This window comes from Carcharhinus amblyrhynchos, chromosome 11 (assembly GCF_965287045.1).
Source record: "Carcharhinus amblyrhynchos chromosome 11, sCarAmb.v2.hapA, whole genome shotgun sequence".
Taxonomy (NCBI): Eukaryota; Metazoa; Chordata; class Chondrichthyes; order Carcharhiniformes; family Carcharhinidae; genus Carcharhinus; species Carcharhinus amblyrhynchos.
In genome coordinates, this window is record NC_137334.1 from 79,945,383 (window position 1) to 79,965,752 (window position 20,370).

At 43.0% G+C, this 20,370-nt stretch overlaps 1 protein-coding gene across 3 annotated transcripts in view; it reads right to left on the reverse strand.

The window, feature by feature from the left end:
• cacnb4a (calcium channel, voltage-dependent, beta 4a subunit) overlaps positions 1–20,370 on the reverse strand; it is a 233,842-nt gene that overhangs the window by 17,128 nt on the left and 196,344 nt on the right. For all 3 annotated transcript variants that reach the window (XM_080198299.1, XM_080198301.1, XM_080198302.1), the window contains exons 9-11: positions 20,145–20,254; positions 6,030–6,181; positions 1,546–1,641 (exon numbers count right to left, since the gene is read on the reverse strand). In XM_080198299.1, coding sequence (XP_080054425.1) covers positions 1,546–1,641; positions 6,030–6,181; positions 20,145–20,254 — 358 coding nt within the window. The remainder of the gene's footprint in view (positions 1–1,545; positions 1,642–6,029; positions 6,182–20,144; positions 20,255–20,370) is intronic.

A 20,370-nucleotide genomic window follows, 5' to 3' on the forward strand; every position in this document is an offset into this window, starting at 1 on the left:
ACAATATAAAACCTTCCTAGACATAATCCAATTAGAAAGATTAGATAATATTTTATTATTTTACATTGCAAGCCTTTTGTGGAACTGTCCAAGATGAATCGGGGATAAGGTGAATTGTCACACAAGTACAATGCGCCAAATGGCCTCCTTCCGAGTAGCAAGACTCCATGATGTTATCGGGGTACAGAAAGTGGCACCATACACAGGTTCTTATGTAGTGAATTGGATGTGATGGTTATGCTTTAAAATGTTAATGTGGCCAGCTTGCAGGTGCAGCAGGTGGTCAGGAAGGCGAATGGGATGCTGGCCTTCATAGCGAAGGGGATTGAATATAAAAGTAGGGAGGTCTTGCTGCGGCTGTATAGAGCATTGGTGAGGCCGCAGCTGGAGTACTGTGTGCAGTTTTGGGCGCCGCACCTGCGCAAAGATATTTTGGCCTTGGAGGGAGTGCAGAGGAGGTTTACTAGGCTGATACCGGAGTTGAGGGGGTTGAGCTATGAGGAGAGGCTGAATAAACTGGGCTTGTACTTGTTAGAGTTTAGAAGAATGAGGGGAGATCTCATTGAGACGTATAAGATGATGAATGGGATGGATAGGATAGAGGTGAAGAGACTCTTCCCACTCAAAAAAGACAGTAGGACTAGGGGGCACAGCCTCAAGATAAAAGGGGGGCGGTTTAGAAAGGAGTTGAGGAGGAACTTCTTCACTCAAAGGGTGGTGAATCTCTGGAATTCTCTGCCCGTTGAAGTGGTGGAGGCTGCCTCGCTAAATATTTTTAAGACGCGGGTTGATGGGTTTTTGATAAGAGAGGGGATTAAGGGTTATGGGGAGAGGGCGGGAAAGTGGAACTGAGCAGCGACAGATCAGCCATGATCTTATTGAATGGCGGGGCAGGCTCGAAGGGCTAGATGGCCTACTCCTGCTCCTATTTCTTATGTTCTTATGTTCTTATGTTCTTTTAGTCTCCAGAGCAAAATTATTACTTCCATTTGGAGTTACGTCATCTGATATATAGATTTTTACCAAAGATTGTGAGATGCTGAATGAATAAGTGTGAAGGATTTTCTATAATTCAGAATACCGTGTCTAAATGGGGTAATGGACAAAGGAATGTAGGAACACAGATTAATAAAATCACTGATGAAGGTTGAACTCCCAGCCACCTGACGAAGGGACAGCCTTTTCTGAAAGCTTGGGGCGTTTGCTACAAATAAACTTGTTGGACTTTAAGCTGGTATTGTGGGATTTCTCTCTGTTTCACCTTGCTGCCCCATTCAAGAATGAGAAGAATTTAATTTTCTTTTGAATTCAAGTCAGACGCTGAGTCAGGCACCTGTTTTATCTGAAGGCCAAATCGACTTTGGGTGATAAATATTTGTTTAACCTGCTTTCACCAAATTACCAAAATACCACTGGTAGCGCATGTATCTCTACTGGAAGTGGCCTGCATAGGCAGCAAAGCAGTTACTCTGTGTATGTTACAGCTTCTCTTCTCTTGTTAATGTACTCTTATCAATAAAAACAACTTGCTGAATGACTACATACTGGAGGGCATTGTGCCAGTTTATCAGCTGCCACCAACTGGACATTGAGGTTTTTACTTTGTGACTTTCCCCTGGACTTTATCAACCTCTGCAGCACCTGGTGAAAAAAAACACATTTTTCAATCAAAGTAATAATTAAGTACAAGGTTGCGATCCTAAAAACTCTAACATCAGCGTCGAACATGTGATAAATCTCAGGTTCGTTCATAATGTCGTGGTGCCTCCCAATTTTACCAGCACGGCCACCCCGAAATTGCAGAATGGCATTCCCCAGTGGCCTTGGGCATGAGCTTACAAGCCTCAGGCGGGCATGCCGGTAAAATCAGGGCCAAAATTTGCTTCTTTTGCCTCTTCATTCTGCACCTTTCTCTGGCCCAGAAGCCTACTCAATGCACTGGACCGAAGCTTCTTGCAGCACCGAGTGACCACGTGGTGGGATCGGAGGTTCGTGAGATTTCCGCTCAGAGATGGGACCACTGGCCACGCACAGTCGCGCAGCAGCCAGTCAATTAGCTCTGCACAGTCAGGAGGGGGCCAGGACAATTGTGTGATGGAGGTGGGCAAAAAGTCGCCAATCTCGCCTTGAGGCCACGGTGGTTGAGGGTCTGGGTGCCATATTTCAAAAGGAATGCGCACAGCCATCCACTACCGCCAAGCATGTAGCATCATTCTGCCTGTCAGAGTGGAGGATTTTGAACTTGAAGTACTGCCACCCACACATCCGGCCATCGCCCCACCACAACCTTTGCCCTCCTGCATCCTTTCCCAACACCAACATTGGCCACAATTTTGATCTCCTTACATATGTGCAGCAGAGGTTCACTAAACAGATTCCTGAGATGGCAGGATCGTCATGTGAGGACAGATTGTGTTGACTGGGCCTGTATTCACTGGAATTGAGAAGAAAGGTGTGCAGGTTAGGTTGACTGGCCATGTTAGATTGCCCCTTAGTATGAGGGGAATTTTGCAGAAAGGAGTGTATATCCAGGATTTCCCCGTTAAAAACGATAAGATTTTGGTGCGTAACTTCACTTGTTTTGCATTATTTCTGAACAGCCTCCCATTACATGATCAACAGTGAACTTGGAGATTTTGCTAACACGACCAGTGTCCATGACACGAGTTCATATTTAAATTTAGAATGATCTTGAAACTGATCTCTGGGGCATCCTGCTCATATTCTCTGTTCCCTATTTTTAATGATGTAGAGATGCCGGCGTTGGACTGGGGTAAACACACTAAGAAGTCAAACCTGGTGTTGTGAGACTTCTTACCCTATTTTTAAACCAAGTATTGATTTAGCATCACATTCTAACCCCTCATCTTTGACTCTTTATTTCTGCCAGTCATCGCCAGTGTGATCTGTCAATAGCTTTCTGAAGTCCAAGGATATCATTAACCACAATTCCAATGTCTTCTACTGTCTATGGCATTTCCAAACAAACATTCTCCACTGAATTACGTGTGGCCTCTCTTGTTGAAGCCATTGGTGCCACCTCGAACAGTGGGCACCAGGTTTCTGGGGGACTACGATGCTTGGGAGTCTGAGACAGAACCCTTACAGATTGCTCCCTTGCTGGAAATAACAACGGGCACAATTTTATGGCTTCACTTGAGCGAGACTGGAAATTTCCACCTGAGGTCAATGGATCCTCGCCTGCGCTGATTCCATGGCAAGCAAAGTGCTAGAGTTCTGGCCTATGTCTTTTGTTGGGAGCAAATAGTGATATATGGTCATGATTTGACATGATGAGATACTATCATGATGAGAGGTTGTAGTGCTGATTGTCTAGGCTGCAAAGAGATGCATGGATTGATAGCTGGATCACACCATATAACTGTACACAAACTGCCAGATCCACAGTTTGGAGTTGATAATACAGTTATCAGCATTGTTTCTTGTTCTATTGGTACACATTAGAATAAAAGAAAATCAGGGAGAGGGGGATGTTTTTTAATCCATCAATCCGGTACATTGACTCTCACATCACAATACATGTTGTAGTTGACCCTTAATTGCCCTCCAAACAGGGTCTAGCAAGCCATTCACTTGTATTATACTTGGGCAACCCAGTGGCACAGAGGTTAGCACTGCTGCCTCAAGGCACCAGGGACCCGGGTTCAATTCTGACCTTGAATGTCTGTCTGTGTGGTGTTTGCATATTCTCCCAGTGTCTCTGTGGGTTTCCTTCAGGTGTTCCAGTTTCCTCCCACAATCCAAAGGTGTGTAGGTTAGATAGATTGGCTATGTTAAATTGCCCCTTCGTGGCGGGGGATTACATGGGGTGACGGGGATAAGGCCTGAGTGGAACTGTTGTCGATGCAGGTTTGATGGGCTGAATGGCCTCTTTCTACACTGCAGGGATTCTATGGCGACAAACTGTTCATGAAGTAGACACAGAGCCTTCTAGAGAATGGCAACATTTGACACCCAGAACATGATAATTAACCATTTTTAAAAGTTGTATTTTGGATATTTGCCCCCCCCCCACCCCTACAACCCCAATCGTGCAGAGCTAAGTGGCTGGCTGCTGCATGACTTCATGTGGCCAGCCATCTCACCCCGAGTGGAAATCTTGCTCACCTCCAATCCCACCGTGTGGATACTTGCTGCTGTATTTGTCTCTATTGTCTTGCTCAATAGATTATTTTAAAGGTTAACCTTCAAATGAGGAAACTTTTTTAGATCAGTCATATCAGTCAGAAGGAACTTCTAGCAGGAACTGGCATCAAATTGAAAGAAAGTATGTACATCTACACAAAGATTAAGTGGCAGGCCAGAAGACTGGAAAATGTTTAGAAACCAGCAAAGGGTGACGAGAATAACAATTAAAATGGAGAAATTGGAGGAAAAGAGAAAACGAGTAAGAAATATAAAAACAGACAGTAAACGATTCTGCAAGTATATATAGAGGAAGAGAGTAGCTGAAGTGAGTACAGGCCACTTACAGGGTGAGACTGGGGAACCAGTAGATGTAGTGTATTTGGATTTCCAAAGAACACTCAATAGCGTGCCTACACAAGATGGGTTCATGGAGTTCGGGTGTCATATTAGCATGGCTAGGGGATTGGCTGGCTAACAGGAAGAAGAAGGCTGCATTAAATGGATAATTTTCAAGTTGGCAAACTGTAACTTGTGGAATGTAACTTGCTGGGGCCTCAATTATTTACAGTCCATATTAATGGATTGGATTAAGGGACTAATTGTACTGTTGCCAAATTTGCCGATGATGCAAAGATAGATAGGAAAGCAAGTTGTGAGGACACAAAGGGTGTGATTTTCTGTTTGCACCCCCCCCCCCCCCGCCACACAGTGTATTTTGCGGCAGCAGAACTGGCTCGTCGTTGTGGGGAGGGAGGGGAATCTTCCAGTCCTGTTGCTGTCAACGGGTTTTCCTGTTGTTCAGGTGTTCCGCCACTGGGGGACACATGCGTAGGCCAGAACAGAAGATCCCATTGGTGGGAATGGCCAGGAAATTTCAGCCAAAGAGTCTGCAAAGGGATAAAGGTCAAGCAAATGGACAAAAACAAATGGCAGATGGCGTATAATGTGAAAAAATGTGAGGTTGCCCACTTTGGTAGAAAGAGTAGAAAAGCAGAATATTATTTAAATTGAGAGAGACTGTAGAATGCTGCAACACAGAAGAATAGGATGGCACAGTGGTACAGTGGTTAGCACTGCTGCCTTACAGCGCCAGGTACCGGGTTCAATTCCTGGCTTGGGTCACTGGGCGGAGTCTGCACATTCTCCCAGTGTCTGCATAGGTTTCCTCCAGGTGCTCTGATTTCCTTCCACAGTCCAAAAGAGTTAGTTTTTGGAATTCTCTTCCACAGGGAGCAGTAGAGGCTGGGTCATTGAATATATTCAGGATTGAGTTGGACAGATCTTTGACCAACAAGGGAGCCTACGGTTATGAAGGATGGATAGGAAAGTGGAGTTAATGCCTTAATCAGCTCAACTGTGGATGGATTGAATGACAAAGTAGCTTTGATGGGCCAAATGGCCTACTCCAGCACTTATTTCTTATGACCTTATGAACTTCCAATTGCTTGGCACTTTATGTCCCGTGAAACGTGGTTCTGTAGGCAAATGTAGTGATCATTCTGTAACAAGCAGCAGCGAGAACTGTGACCAGCTGTTTGCCTAAACTCCCTGATGTTCTTCAGATATCACCATGAAATCTTTACTTCTTACATGAACCACTGGTCAAACAGACAACACTTGAGTTTAATATCGTGACCAAGACCTCTAAAAATGCTACAATCCTCAATTTCAAACTGATGTGTGAAATTACATGATATATAATGTTAGCACGGGGCCCGAATCAAGAAATTACTAGACTTAGAGCAAATTTTGTGCGACCAACTGAGTTAACCTCATCTGTTTTTTGAAAACAGTGTGCCATTGCACCTGAAGGGGGCAAAATAAATCTCTGTATTTATAATTCACTCTTGCTACACTTATGGATGGACAACATATTTTACCTTTGGAGAAGAAACTTTGACATGAACAATGATAGGTGCTAGGGAGGTCTTGATGAGCTGGGCAGGATGATTGATGGTGTCTGCATCTAAAACAACCAATTGCAAAGTCCTGGCCAATTCGAAGATTCTTTCAATTTCACTCTGCACTTCAGCTATTGAAACAAAAAGAAAGAGAAAGTACAGTTACACTTAATCAAACTCATCAATCAGTCATCAGTCAGACCAGACTACTTGGCATATGCAAGGACACAATTAAGAAGATTGAACATCAAATTTTGTATACTATTCACAATGATCACCTCTTATCAACTTTCTAACAAAGCTACTCATGGCCTCTTAATTCCATTAGTTGTCACTTTGTAATTGTAAGTTACACACCCAATTTGTCTTTTACCTGTTGATATTCACTAACACCCCCTAACCCTAAAATTGCCCTCATTTTGCTCTGCTATATTACATGTTTACTTTCAATTTCCAATTCTAATGGCTAAGGTACACCCAAAACATTAATGCAACCTGTTACAAAACTGATCATCCAAAGCTTACGCTTTTATTTCAACAACTTGGGAATACAGAATTGTCTACTCTTAACTACCCAACTCTCTCTTAGACATTAACTTCATTTACTCTGTGCTGTTAGCACAACATACCAGAACAAACAGAGGATTGGTGGTTGTCCCTGGAGGACTGTTTGCAGTTTTGGTCTCTTTAACCAAGGAAGGTACAGTAAAAGGTGAACCTGACGAAGGGACAAACCCCGAAAGCTTGTGAGTTTACTATCAGATAAATTGGTTCGACTTAAACCTGGTGTTGTCAGACTTTTTACTGTGCTTACCCCAGTCCAACACCGGCATATCCACATCATAACCAAGGAAGGACATACTTGCCATGGAGGAAGTGCAACAAACGTTTGTATAACTGATTCTTGGGATGAGAAAATTATCCTTTGACGAGGCATTGAATTGACGAAGGCTAAATTCCTCAGAATTTAAAAAAATAAGAGAGAGAAAAACAGAAAATGCAAGAAAATCTCTGCAGGTCTGACAGCATTTGTGGAGAGAGACTCATCCAGACTCGAGCCATTGGCTCTATTCTCTCTTCACAGATGCTGTCAGACCTGCTGAGATTTTCCAGCATTTCTTGATTTTGTTTCAGATTCCAGCATCTGCAGTATTTTGCTTTAATCTAACAATAAAAGAGAATCTCATTGAAACATATAAAATACTTAAGGTGCTTAATAGGCTAGGTGCTGAGAAAATGTTTCCTGGTGCACATATCTGGAACACAGTTTCAGGATAAAGGGTCAGTCATTTAGATATGGGATGGGAAGGAATTTCTTCACTCAGAGGTTGGTGAATCCTTGGAATTCTCTATCTCAAAGAACCAAGGATGTTCAGTCATTGAGCAGACTTAAGGCAGTGGTCAATAGATCTTTGTATCCTAAGGGAACTGAAGGATATGAGATAGTGTGAGAAGACGGAATCGAGGCAGAAAACCAACCATAATCTTGATGCATTGTGGAGGAGGTCCAAATGGCCAAATTGGTTAGTGCTACCATTAATCTCCACACCTAATCTAGAGGATTTGTTCTCACACTACTAAAAATAGTTTAAGGGCTGAGAAGACTGTTAAAAGAGGAAAGCTAAAAGCGCAATTTAGGAAGTACAGGAGGTATCTGGTTAGTCCGGGCATGCCTTTTAATACACATGTTTACAATAACTATGTGTGTTGTCATCTATCATCCAGGGTGGAAAATTTAGTATTAAAGTGACTGATGACTTTATCTTGATTAGTTTGTTCGTTCATGTAATTTGTTTCATAAACCGTTTAGTAGAATCAAAATGCTTGACTATTTTTAACTAGTGCCAGACTTCTTTTGATACACTTTGAAAAGCTGAAACTATAATGCAACAGACTGCACCTACATTGCAGTCCATCGGAAGATTCTAGGGATGGGTTTTATTGGCAACAGTTTACATCTACACCTTGAAAATTTGCTTCATACTGATTTAGGTTAAGTGGATTTGGTCCAAGCTTTGAAGTTTCAGTTTTTTTCAGATAATTAATCACTCTTACTACAGCAAAGTTGCTTTACATGTAAACTGGAAACAAACAGAATAGCTACTTCTCAGGAACATATGGCAGCATAGGAACCTACACAATAGTTGTGCAGGAAACAGATTGTTGGTCCATCAAGCTGGCCCAACATACATGAGTCAGAGAAACACAATTAAAGTTTGCTTCCCATCTTTGCCCTTTCCACCAGCCTGCATCATACAGTACTGACCAAAAATGATCATATAAATGTAGTTTTACAGATAATGAGTGCAATGCACTTCTATGCAATTTGACAAAGATATAACATAAGTGTAAGTTTTTTGAATAAAAGTCATTGTTAAGGACACTCAGCAGTAAATATTGCCACAAGATAAATGATTTTGGATCAACTTAAACTATTGTCCCAGATGTAAAATGCTTCCCTTAAGGAAACAAAAATCTCCCTTTTACAGTTGGCCCCAATGACCAGGGTTTTTTTATCTGTTACTTTTGCTGAAAATCTGTTGCAAGTGTTGGTAACTCCTTGTGTAAATTTGACATTTCCTACATTTAGCTCTGCTTCCTAGTTCTATTGTTATGTCTTCCTTTGAAAGAATGCTCTGGGTCTTTCTCTGTAAGTCATTTATTATTTCATGTACTTGTATAAATTCCATTTTGTTGTTATCCTCCGGGGCTAAAATGTGACATTTATTCTTCTTTCCTGAAAGCCCAGTCTTCTTTCAATTAAAGTTTTCTATGATTTTCCAGAAATATTTTAGGCTGTAAGTGAAGGGGACATGTTTTAGTGACTCGTGTATCATCAGTGAGGGCATTAAATCTACAGTGACTGAGTGTAAAGAATTTGACTCGCTTTTCTTCAGTTCCCATCCTGTGCCTATGGTGTACACGGTTGACAAAGCTCGTGCTTACATCTGTTTCCAAAGTGGTTTCTTTCTGGAACGGGTTACGGTTAGGGTTAGGGTTAGGAACTTGACAATGGCCAAGTGGTATGATTGCTAGAATGTTAATACAGCAACTCAGCTTTTTTTTGGGGACCCAGGTTTGAATCCCGCCATGGCAGATGGTGGAATTTGAATTTAATTTTTTTTAAAAACTTGCAATTAAGAATCTACTGACGACCATGAAAAAATTGTTGATTGTCCTCTAAAAACCATCTGGTTCACTAATGTCCTTTAGGGAAGGAAATTTGCCATCCTTACGTAGTCTGGCCAACAAGGGACTTCAGAGCCACAGCAAGGTGGCTGATTCTCAACTGCTCTCCAAGGGCACCTAGGGATGGGCAATAAATGTTGGCCAGCCAACAGTGCACATGTCCCAGAAATGAATAAAAGGTCACTAGCCCATTACCAGAAGTTATAGCTTGATGGGTGGCAATTATAACAAGCATGGCTGACCAGGAGACAATCTCGTTCTTATCACCTGCCATAGCTGTACTCAAGGGAGTTACAGCTGATAAGTGACCTGTTTGGCTGTGTTACAAACACACCTTCCATGTCCATCCTGAAGTGGGACTTGAAGCCAAAGTTTCTGGCTTGGAAGCAGAGACACCATCCACTGCATTGCAAAGTTAAAATTAAAATTATTGGAAATTGGAATTCTGATCAAATATTCAGCCCCAAGAAAAAATATGCACTACGATCAGTCACCTGGTTCTTTTCACCGCATGGACAGCTTCTTTTCATTCATTCATGGGATTTGGGAGTTGTTGTTGGCTGGACCAGCATTTATTCCCCATTCCTAATTGTCCTTCTTCCACTAAGTGGCTTGCTAGACCATTTCACATTTTTTAAGGAGTCAGCCACATTGCTGCGGATCTGGAGTCACATTGAGGTCAGCGCAGCAGATTTCCTTCCCGAAAGGACATTAATGAACAGATGGATTTTTATAACAATTGACAATGGTTTCATGGTCATTGCTCAAGTGTATTCAAATTACGACATCTGACTTGGTGAGAATCTGGCTCTGCAGAGCATTATGCTGAGTCCCTGGTTACTAGTCCAGTGACAATACTAGTACCCCAATGCCTCCTCTGCACATCTCATTCTACCCCATGCAAATAATCTATTTCTTCAAAGTTCTGCCATAAACTCTCCTGTCCCCAGAGGAGTCTAAATTCCAGAATATTCCCCAATTGCACACTTCCGTTCTTCAACCTTGGTCTGCTGGCTGGCAATTAAGGCTGTGATGACGTTTGCTTGAATGATTCTCAATTAACAACATGACAGTTTTCCTTCCATCCTAGGGGATCGTTTGTCGAGTCAGTTACAGACAGCAAATGATCACAGCTGAAATTCTCCAACCTCGCCCATGGCTGGGATTATCTGGTCCCGCTGCTGTGAACGGGAGAGCATCAAATTCTCCATTCTTGCTGATGGTGGTAGCGGGGTATGCGAGACTAGAGAATTCCGACCCACAATTGCAAAATATCACTGATGGTATTAGTTGAGTTTTCTCTTCATTGTACTTTTCCCCATTTTCCCTGATTACAAACAGACATATGAGCAAGGTTCAGTCTAATATTTGAATGAGTAATGCTAACATATCCCTTGCCTGGTCACTCCTCCAAGCAGCAAGAATCATACAGTAGTTTTTACTGGAACTGCTAACTTGTCACAGGATAATTAAGAGACCAGATTTGTGCTTTATACCAGTGAACGAATGAGTTTCAAGCTCACCGTCTAGGAGACTACAGTCAGGAGTCCATCTTAATCCATTCATTCTAAGCATCAGCTACATTCCCATTGTAGCTCACACTTAAGTGATTCTTAATTCTAATTTTAAGATGGAGGTGGGCAGGCCTTGGTAAGTAAGAGGGTGAAAGGTTATTGGGGGTAGGGAGGATATAAGATTGGAAGTTACAATTGGAACAGTCATGATCTTATTAATGGCAGAGCAGGCTTGAGGGGCTGAATGGCCTACTCTTGCTCTTTGTTCATATGTAACTTAATGGTGCCTCCCACCATTAACTATATTAATAACAGGATGCACGATGACAGTGATTCCATCAAAAAAAATAGTTAACTCACATATGGAGGACAAGTTAAGTGGCAGCAGAACCATAAAAAGTTTTCTCAGTCAACACCACAACACTGCTAAGGAATGAAGAATATGGACTTGGGCAGTAGCCGCCTTCACTTGGAATGGCCTGAGGAACTTGGCTGCACCCGTCCAATGTTCCTACTTTTAGTCACACTAAATGATGTAAATCTGCCACTGCCACCTTAGAGAAAAGATGGCAAAGAAAGCATAGACAAATTACTCACAGGTTTGTTCAGGCAGAAGATGTTCAAATGTTGTTTTGAACATAATGCTGAAAGAATTAAAGCGCACCAGAGTATTCAAACACAAAATGGAGCTGTGAAGAGGATCTACAACTATTATGCACGAGACACAGATACACACACCACATATGCATACACACATGAACTACACATGTGTACACATCACATGAGACACATCACACACACCTCACATCACACATACTAGTAGTACACACACATCACATACGAACCACACATTACATGCACCACATATTACACACATCACACATGAACCACACATCACACACACTACACATGGCACACAAATAAACCACACATTACATGCACCACATATTACTGACATCACATGCACCGCACATCACATGTACTCACACACACACACACACACACACACACATGCGCATGTTGCCAGAGGTGCCAGTGTTGGACGAGTTGAAAGGAATTGAAATTAATATCAACGCAGCAGAGCATGTGGCAGCAAATGTGAGCCATTTGGAAACCTCAGACAGTAGCCAAAAATAAACAATTATAACAATTTGAGGATTATTGAACACATTTGAAACAGATCATAGCACAAATGTGATGCTGATTTTTGTCAATAACCCTCCGTATTTTCACACGTCAAAAGGCTCGCTATTTCCACTGGGTTTCAAAGCAAACAATAATCAAATCAACAGAAATGCCTGTGTATAAATATTGGCATTTCCAAAAAGACTCCCAGCGCATGATTTAATGCACTACATTCATAACTTCAGGACATGTCTTCCCTGGCAGCTGATAAGGTGCTTTTAATTTTGAAAGGTCTCATACAGTTTTTGAGAAAGCACCATGATTATGGAGTTGACTGCTGTGTGTGGAATTACTCCAAGAAGGAGTTCCAGACTGCCAATGCAGTGGAATCCGGCCCATTTATCTTGAAGGGCAGATTCCACAGGCCAAAAGCAACAAGCAGATTGTACAGGTGGAGGATTGGTCACCTGCCCAGCCATCTGAAATTCCGCCTGCTGTGGTTTTCTCAATGAACTGGGAAAGGTTGTGTGCTCACCAGCAGCTAAGAGATTATGCACTGGTTGAGCATTCAGTCCAAGGTGATGATGCCCTGTTAGATAATAATTATATTGGTACAGTTGCCTCCAGAGCCATTGCCAGCAAAATCATGTCTTCACTGGCATCTCAATGCCACTGGAGACAAATGTGCCATCATATATGCCATCCAGCACTATTGCCAAGCCAATCTCAATGTTGTGTTGAGATATGTTTGCCTTTAGGTACAGGAGACCATGATCCACTTACGTGTGACTTAAGGGGCAACCCAAGTCATACCATATTTTGTATGACTTGGGTCACACATGTGAAAAGGTGAGCAAAAAGAGGTCCCAAAACACATGAAAGAAAACAAATGACATCTTCCTTACATTCAATAAGAAAGGGTTTTCAGGATGTGGCATCACTGGAAAAACTACATTTATTGCCCATATTTGTTGAGTAGGTATTGGGCTGCCTTCTTCTTGAACTGCCGCAATCCACGTACTGAAGCTGTTCTCATAATGCTGTTAGGTAAGGTATTCCAGGACTTTGATCCAGGATCTTAAACATATTGTGAAAAGCTTTGGCGAAGATTTGGATATAATGGGTTGGGTTTTGTCAAATAATAGTCCTGATGCCAGGGTAATGTATTGGTCATGAGTTAAATGGGCAGGTGGTGGCAGGTGACAATTCTCCACTGTGCAGCCAATTAGTATTCAGCTGGTGGGGGACCCAGCTAGTAGCGGTTGGCACGTGGGGGGTGACATGGGAGAGCTTGCGCCAGCAGGGAGTCCATTTCTAAAGGTCAGCCTTCAGTCTTCATACAGACTATACCCAGAGAGGACAGAGGGAGGGCTGCATCATAAGGGAACTTGTGGGGGAGGAAGGGTTGCAGGGAGAGGCAGGGTGACTCCACCATTCACTGATGCCTTCCAGGAATGGTCAGTGAGTGAAAGAGAGAGGCACTGTTTCCAGTAAATGGGAAGAGAGACTGGCAAGCCTCTTGAAGAGGGCCGAGAAGGTGGCCAAAGAACTCAGCAGCCATGGGGTGGATGCACAAACCCAGTCCATCATGCAAACCAGCCTCTCATCCATTGTTTCTGTCTACACTTCCCACTACCTCAGAAAAGCAGCCAGCATAATCAAAGGCCCCACGCACCCCGGACATACACTCTTCCATCCTCTTCCGTCGGGAAAAAGATACAAAAGTCTGAGATTAGGTACCAACTGACTCAAAGACAGCACTTTCCCTTCTACCATCAGACTTTTGAATGGACCTACCATACATTAAGCTGATCTTTCTCTACATCTCAACTATGACTGTGACACTATATTCCTCATGTTCTCCTTTCCTTCTCCCCTATGTAGAAGAATGAGTCTTGTTGGGCCTTTCCTCAATCCTTTGATGGGGAATGGCTGCAGCTGTCACTGCCTTTGTTACTCTATGAATGGTATGCTTTGTTTGTATAGTGCACAAGAAACAATGCTTTTCATTGTATCCCAATACATGTGACAATAATAAATCAAATCAAATCTAATTGAAACTTAAAGAACAGTGAGAGGCCTAGTTCGAGTGGACTTGGAGAGGATGTTTCCACTAGTGGGAGAGACTAGACCTCGAGGGCACAACCTCAGAGTGAAGGGACACTCCTTTAAAACTGAGATGAAAAGGAAATTCTTCAACCAGAGGGTGGTGAATCTGTGAAACTCATTGCCACAGAAAGCTGTGGAGGCCAGGTCATTGAGTGTCTTTAAGACAGAGGTAGGTAGGTTCTTGATCAACAAGGGGATCAAGAGTTACAGGGAGAAGGTAGGAAAATGGGGATGAGAATCATATCAGCCCTGATTAAATGATGAAGCAGACTCCATGGGCCAAATTCTGCTCCTATATCTTATGATCTTAAATCAAATGTGGGCACAGAGCTGGAAGCACTTCAATGATCTAGTGAGGTCTAGCAAGGTGGGTGACATGCAAAATGGTAAGATGGCACCCATGTATTATATGGCAGCCTTGCAATGTGAGGTGAGGTGAATGATCCATGCACAGGGATTCTCCAAGGACCATAGTGAGACATAGAATAGTCTCACCCCAGAGGACCATGGTCAGTCTGAGACACATCCAACCAGTAATGGTCTTTTGCAAGGTCTTCCATTATGATGAAGGAGTGTAGTCTAACGAACATAGCTGGACAAGGAGTTGTATAACACTGCATTCCTGTCATTGCAGGAAAAGCAAGCTCACAATGCAAAGAGCATGAGGACACAGGGGAGAGGCATTCTTCATTGATGAAATAACACAGACATCAGAAACAAATGGGGATTGAATGTTGCCATCAGGCCACAGAGAGCAAGGAGGGTGTGGGACCTACTGAGAGTGAGAAAAGTGAGTCAGGGTGCACTAACCCTTCCCACCAGTCCTGGAAGTGGTGCCTAGGTAGCTCTTGATGACCACGTGAAGCTCAGGAGCATGGAAAGGCAGGTAGGTGGGAGTGGGTGAGAACATATATTGTTCACATCATTCTTATCTCTTCCTCAGATATAATGGTTGATTAAAGGCTGCTGAGAGCATCAAAGCCACCTGAAGCCTCATGGGAGAAATTACCATCTGAGAAGGCATTATGTGGAGATGCAGGCATTAGACTTGATGAGTCTATAGTATGATGACTATAGACTCATCAATAACTCACTTGATGAAGGAGCAGTGCTCCTAAAAGCTCATGTTTCCAAATAAAGCTGTTGGACTTTAATCTGGCATTGTGAGACTTCTCACTGTGCCCATCTGATAAAGCATCAGTCTACCATGGCCTCAACCAACACAGATACATTCGCATTGAGGGCATGGATACGTGTCTCAGAAGGGTGGCACCAGCTGATGATCAAGGCACAGATGCCCATGAGCGGGTTACAGGCAGTGACAACTGTGGCGTCTTCCCATCAGAGGATTGAGGAAAGGGCCAATAATACTCAGCTTTCTATAGCAAAGTGGCAGGAGCTGGAGCAGCAGGAAGAATGACCATCAGTTAGAGGTTCCTGGCAACTCCTATGAAAAAAAATGATGGAGGAGTTAACCTCAAACCATGAGTGGCATCAAGTCTGTTATGTGAGTGCATGGCCTCCTCCATTGATGACCAATCTGTTTTGTGGCTAGGGTAGGCCTATTTCCTGGAAGCAAAGCAGAGGAAAAGATTTGTTATGTCAGTTCACCATTCACCATTGCACTAGGGGAGGCTACAGTATTATCGCTAAACTATTAATCCAGAAATTCAGCTAATGATCTGGGGACCCAGGTTCAAACCCTGTCATGGTAGGGATTTGAATTCAATAAAACACTTCCGAAATTAAGAATCTAATGATGACCATGAAACCATTATCAACTGTCAGAAAACCCCATCTAGTTCATTAATGTCCTTTAGGGAAGGAAATCTCCCATCCTTACCTGGTCTGGCCTACATGTGACTCCAGAGCCACAGGTTGACTCCCACCTGCCCTCAGGCAGCTCGGGATGGGCAATAAATGCTGACCAGCCAGCGATGCCCACGTCCCACAAATGTATATTAAAAAAATTCCGGGATATCCTGCCAGTGTAGTTGGAGAATTCCTATCTGAAGATAGCACTTTTAAATCATACAGGAATGGTGTAGGGGTTATGCCAGAATTCCAACCACCTTTGAATTGTTTGCTTTAAGGTATGAAAAAGAGCAGTTACTACTGGCCACTCCAATTGGCAGAACGCCACAAGACCCGTGGTCATTATCTCTGCTGCAGCCATATTAGATGCAAAGAAATGGTCTCCTCCAGTTTTACACAGATGGTCCAGGACATTCCTGTGTTTTGCTACCACTTGGGTAACACCAGAGTTTCAGTCCTATTTTGGTGGACTGCAGTTCAGGTGGTTTGGAATAGCTAAACCACCCTCCCTATGTCCTTTTTAGGAGAGTGGTACATCAATGGGCAGAATTTGGTGTTCTTAGAAAAGAAGCATGTGTCAGGACCATTTCTGGATCCTGATCCCTCTCTGAAAGACAGCCTCCCCACAAGATCTTCCCAGGAATGGTCAACTCAGAGATCACTGCCAGCCCTGCTGTCTAATTAAGGATGATGGTCGGATCCCTGTGTTGAAGGTCCTATCAGGGGGCGATGGCTGAGGGTCTGCGGTCTTGGAAAGGGGACAGCCTCAGAACCAGAGCTGGGCAGCACCACTGTCAAAAGGAAAATGCAAGGGCACCTTCACCTCAAGGTGCTCTCTGAACAGGTGAAACACCAATTAACTGAACAGGATTAGTTTAGCTCTGGACTGCTGATTAATGATGCAGAACAATGCCCAAAGTGCGGGCTCAGTTCCCGTAGGTTATTCTGAGGTTATTCATGAAAGCCCAGCCTTCTCAACCTTGCACCTCGTCCCTCAGGTGTGGCGATCGTCAGGTTAAATCACCACATGTCAAAGGGGAGAGCAGTCTGTGGTCTCTAGGACTGGGACTATGGTAAATTTACCTTTAGCTTTAAACAGTGGCCAAAGCTTACCCCTGTGGAAGGGAAATTGTCAGCAGTCGCTGCAAATTGGAGAGGTTGGAGGTTGACTAGCCGCTGCTGCCAGGCAAGTAGCCTCTTTGCCCCGGAGAAGGACGCCGTGAGACAGAAATGCAGCGAGCCACTGACCTGATCCGTAGTATTCTGAAATTCCTCCCAATCCCACCTAGATGCTACTTCTTGGCATCGGGAAGATTCCACCCGATGTGTCGCACAATTGTGTGTTAACAAAATTCAGTGTTGTCATGAATTCTGACATTCAAAGAGATATCTGAAGCCCATTGCAGTCTGGCCTTGTCAAAAATATTTCCCATCCCTAATTCCAGTTGTAACTACTGTTCCCCTTTAGTTGTTAGCCAGATAAAGCCACTTAACTGAAGTGAATCCATCTGAGAACTCAATGCGCTATATTGCAGCCAAGTTATTGATGATTGGAACTATCCATGTATTACCGAAGGGATTCTTTAACACTGCACAGCATTATGTTATAAGGGTTTATAAAAATGAATCATTTCTAAATCTCAATTTTGCTCTTGATGGAGGCAATGCAAACCTGGTGGATTGGCACAGTGAAGAGAATAAATCAAAATTAAATTTAAAAATGTATCCCTAAAGTAGATTGAAAGAAAATGCTAACATTTCCTTCTCTATCATCCTTCTCCATGATTTGCTGTGGAGAGATTGGATTAGTTGCTCATAAAGGAGATGTGTGTTTACTTCCAGGCAAAAACAAAGCTTTGTAATTAAAATCCAATTAAAAAAGCGATTGTACTCAACAGTTTGCCTACTTTGTCTGCCAAAAATCAAAGAGAGGTACATTTTGATGGTGAGTTATGTACATAGAATACTTCATTGGATTGTGTTTTTGTCCAAAGCTGTTCTTTATTACAGAAATACGATAGACAGTGGCGGCACGGTGACCCAATGGTTAGCACTGCTGCCCCACAGTGCCAGGGAACTGGGTTTGAATGCAGGTTTGGGTCACTGTCTTTGTGGAGTCAGCACGTTCTCCTCGTGTCTGCATGGGTTTCCTCCGGGTGTTCCAGTTTCCTCCCACACTCCACAGATGTATGGGTTAGGTTGATTGGCCATGCTAAATTGACCCATAGGGTGGATTAGCAAGGTAAATACATGGGTTACTTGGATAGGGCCTGGGTGGGATTGTGGTTGGTGCAGCCTCGATGGGCCGAATGGCCTCCTTCTGTACTGAAGGGATGATAACTGCAGAGATCTACAATCCACCATCGACCTTTGATATATTTCCCCATTAACTCCCTTAGCCCAGTCTTACCCTGCGCTCCCCCCAGCTTCAATATTATTCTATGTGCTATGTTCTGATGAATACTTAATTCCCGCTGCTTCCTTTGTGTATTTAGGTCCTACCCTGGGCAGATGATCAATGTACATCATCACGAATATTGAAACGGCAGCAGAAAGAGCTGGCAACAAAGAGCAAGACAGCTTACATCTCAAACAGAGAAAAGAAGGCTGAACATAAAAATAAAATACTGCGGATGCTGGAAATCTGAAATAAAAGCAGAAAGTGCTGGAAATACTCAGCGGGCCAGGCATTATCTGTGGGCAGAAGCAGGGCTAACCTTTCAAGTCAATGACACATCATCAGAGCCGAGAGGGCTGAATGTTTTGGCTGAAAGCAGAAATTCCAAGGAATGATCCCACTCAAAATGTTAATCACCAATCTCTTGCATAACAATAAGAGCAGAAGACATAGGAACAGAATTAGGCCATGTGGTCCATTGAGTCTGCTCCACCATTCAATTATGGCTGATATTTTTCTCATCCCTATTCTCCTGCCTTTTCCCCATAACCCTTGGTCCCCTTATTAATCAAGAACCTATATCTTTGTCTTAAAGACACTTAATGACCTGGCCTCCACAGCCTTCTGCAGCAAAGAGTTCCACAGATACACCACTCTCTGGCTGAAGAAATTTCTCCTCATCTCTGTTTTAAAGATAGTCCCTTTAGCTTGAGGTTGTGCCCTCTGGTTCTAGTCTTTCCTACTAGTGGAAACATCCTCTCCACATCCACCCTATCCAGGCGTCACAGTATCCTGTAAGTTTCAATAAGATCCCCACTCATCCTTCTAAACTCTAACGAGTACAGACCCAGAGTTCTCAACCATCACTCATATGACAAGCTCTTCATTCCAGGGATCATTCTTCCGAACTTCCTCTGGAGCCTTTCCAAAGCCAACACATCCTTCCTTAGATATGGGGCCCTCAACTGCTCATAATACTCCAAATGGGGTCAGACCAAAGATATAATATTCAGCCATGATCTTATTGAATGGCGGGGCAGGCTCGAAGGGCTGGATGGCCTACTCCTGCTCCTATTTCTTATGTTCTTATGTTCTTATGTTCTTACAAGCCTCAGAAGTACATCCTGCTCTTGTGTTCTAGCCCCCTCAACATGAATGCTAACATTGTATTTGCCTTCCTAACATTGCAGATACTGACATCCCCACATACCATAGAAAGCATTCTCTCTGGATGTATCACAGCTTGGTATGGTTTTTTGCTCTGACTAAGATTGCAAGAAGCTCCAAAGGGTTGTGAACGTAGCACAGGCTACCACGCAAACCAGCCTCCCAACCATTGACTCTGTCTACATTTCCCACCATCTCGTAAAAGCAGCTAGCATAATCAAGGATCCCATGCACCCCGGAAACACTCTCTTCTACCTTCTTCCATCGGGAAAAAGATACAGAAGTCTGAGAGACTTACCAATCAACTCAAGAACAGCTGCTTCCCTGCTGGATCTATCACCTCTTAAGTTGATCTTTCTCTACACGCTAGATGTGACTGTAACACTATATTCTGCACCTTCTCCTTTCCTTCTCCCCTATGTATTCTTTGAACAATATGTTTTGCCTGTATAGTGCGCAAGAAACAATACTTTTCACTGTATCCCAATACATGTGACAATAATAATACAAACCAAATCAAATCAATCTCTAACAGGTACTAACATCTTTCACCTCTGAATCCGTGCATTTGTGGCTCAACATATTTCATGAATATTAAATTTTAGCCATTTTTTAAAATGTCGAAAAGATTAATAACAGTGATCTTATTGAGTAAGATTGAAAAGTTGCATCATGAAAAAATCTGCTACATGATGTGATTGCCCAGAGAATTTGAAACTGCAAGGAAATTGAGAGAAATGACAGTGAATGTGGAAGAGGAGCAGATTGGAGTCATACCTATACTGGAGCGCGTGTTGGAACGCTCCATTATTGTCCTTTTGCTGGGATTATTTAGGACCGAACGCTTGGCCAGGGATATGTCAGCTGTCACACGTGTAATTGATATCCTGTAACAAAAAGCAAGCAAGCAATATTTGTTCAGTCAAGTGGCTTTGCTAATTGTGATCAATTGTTGTCACAGGTATTTAATTTACCTGTCAGCGCTCTGACACAATAAGCAGCA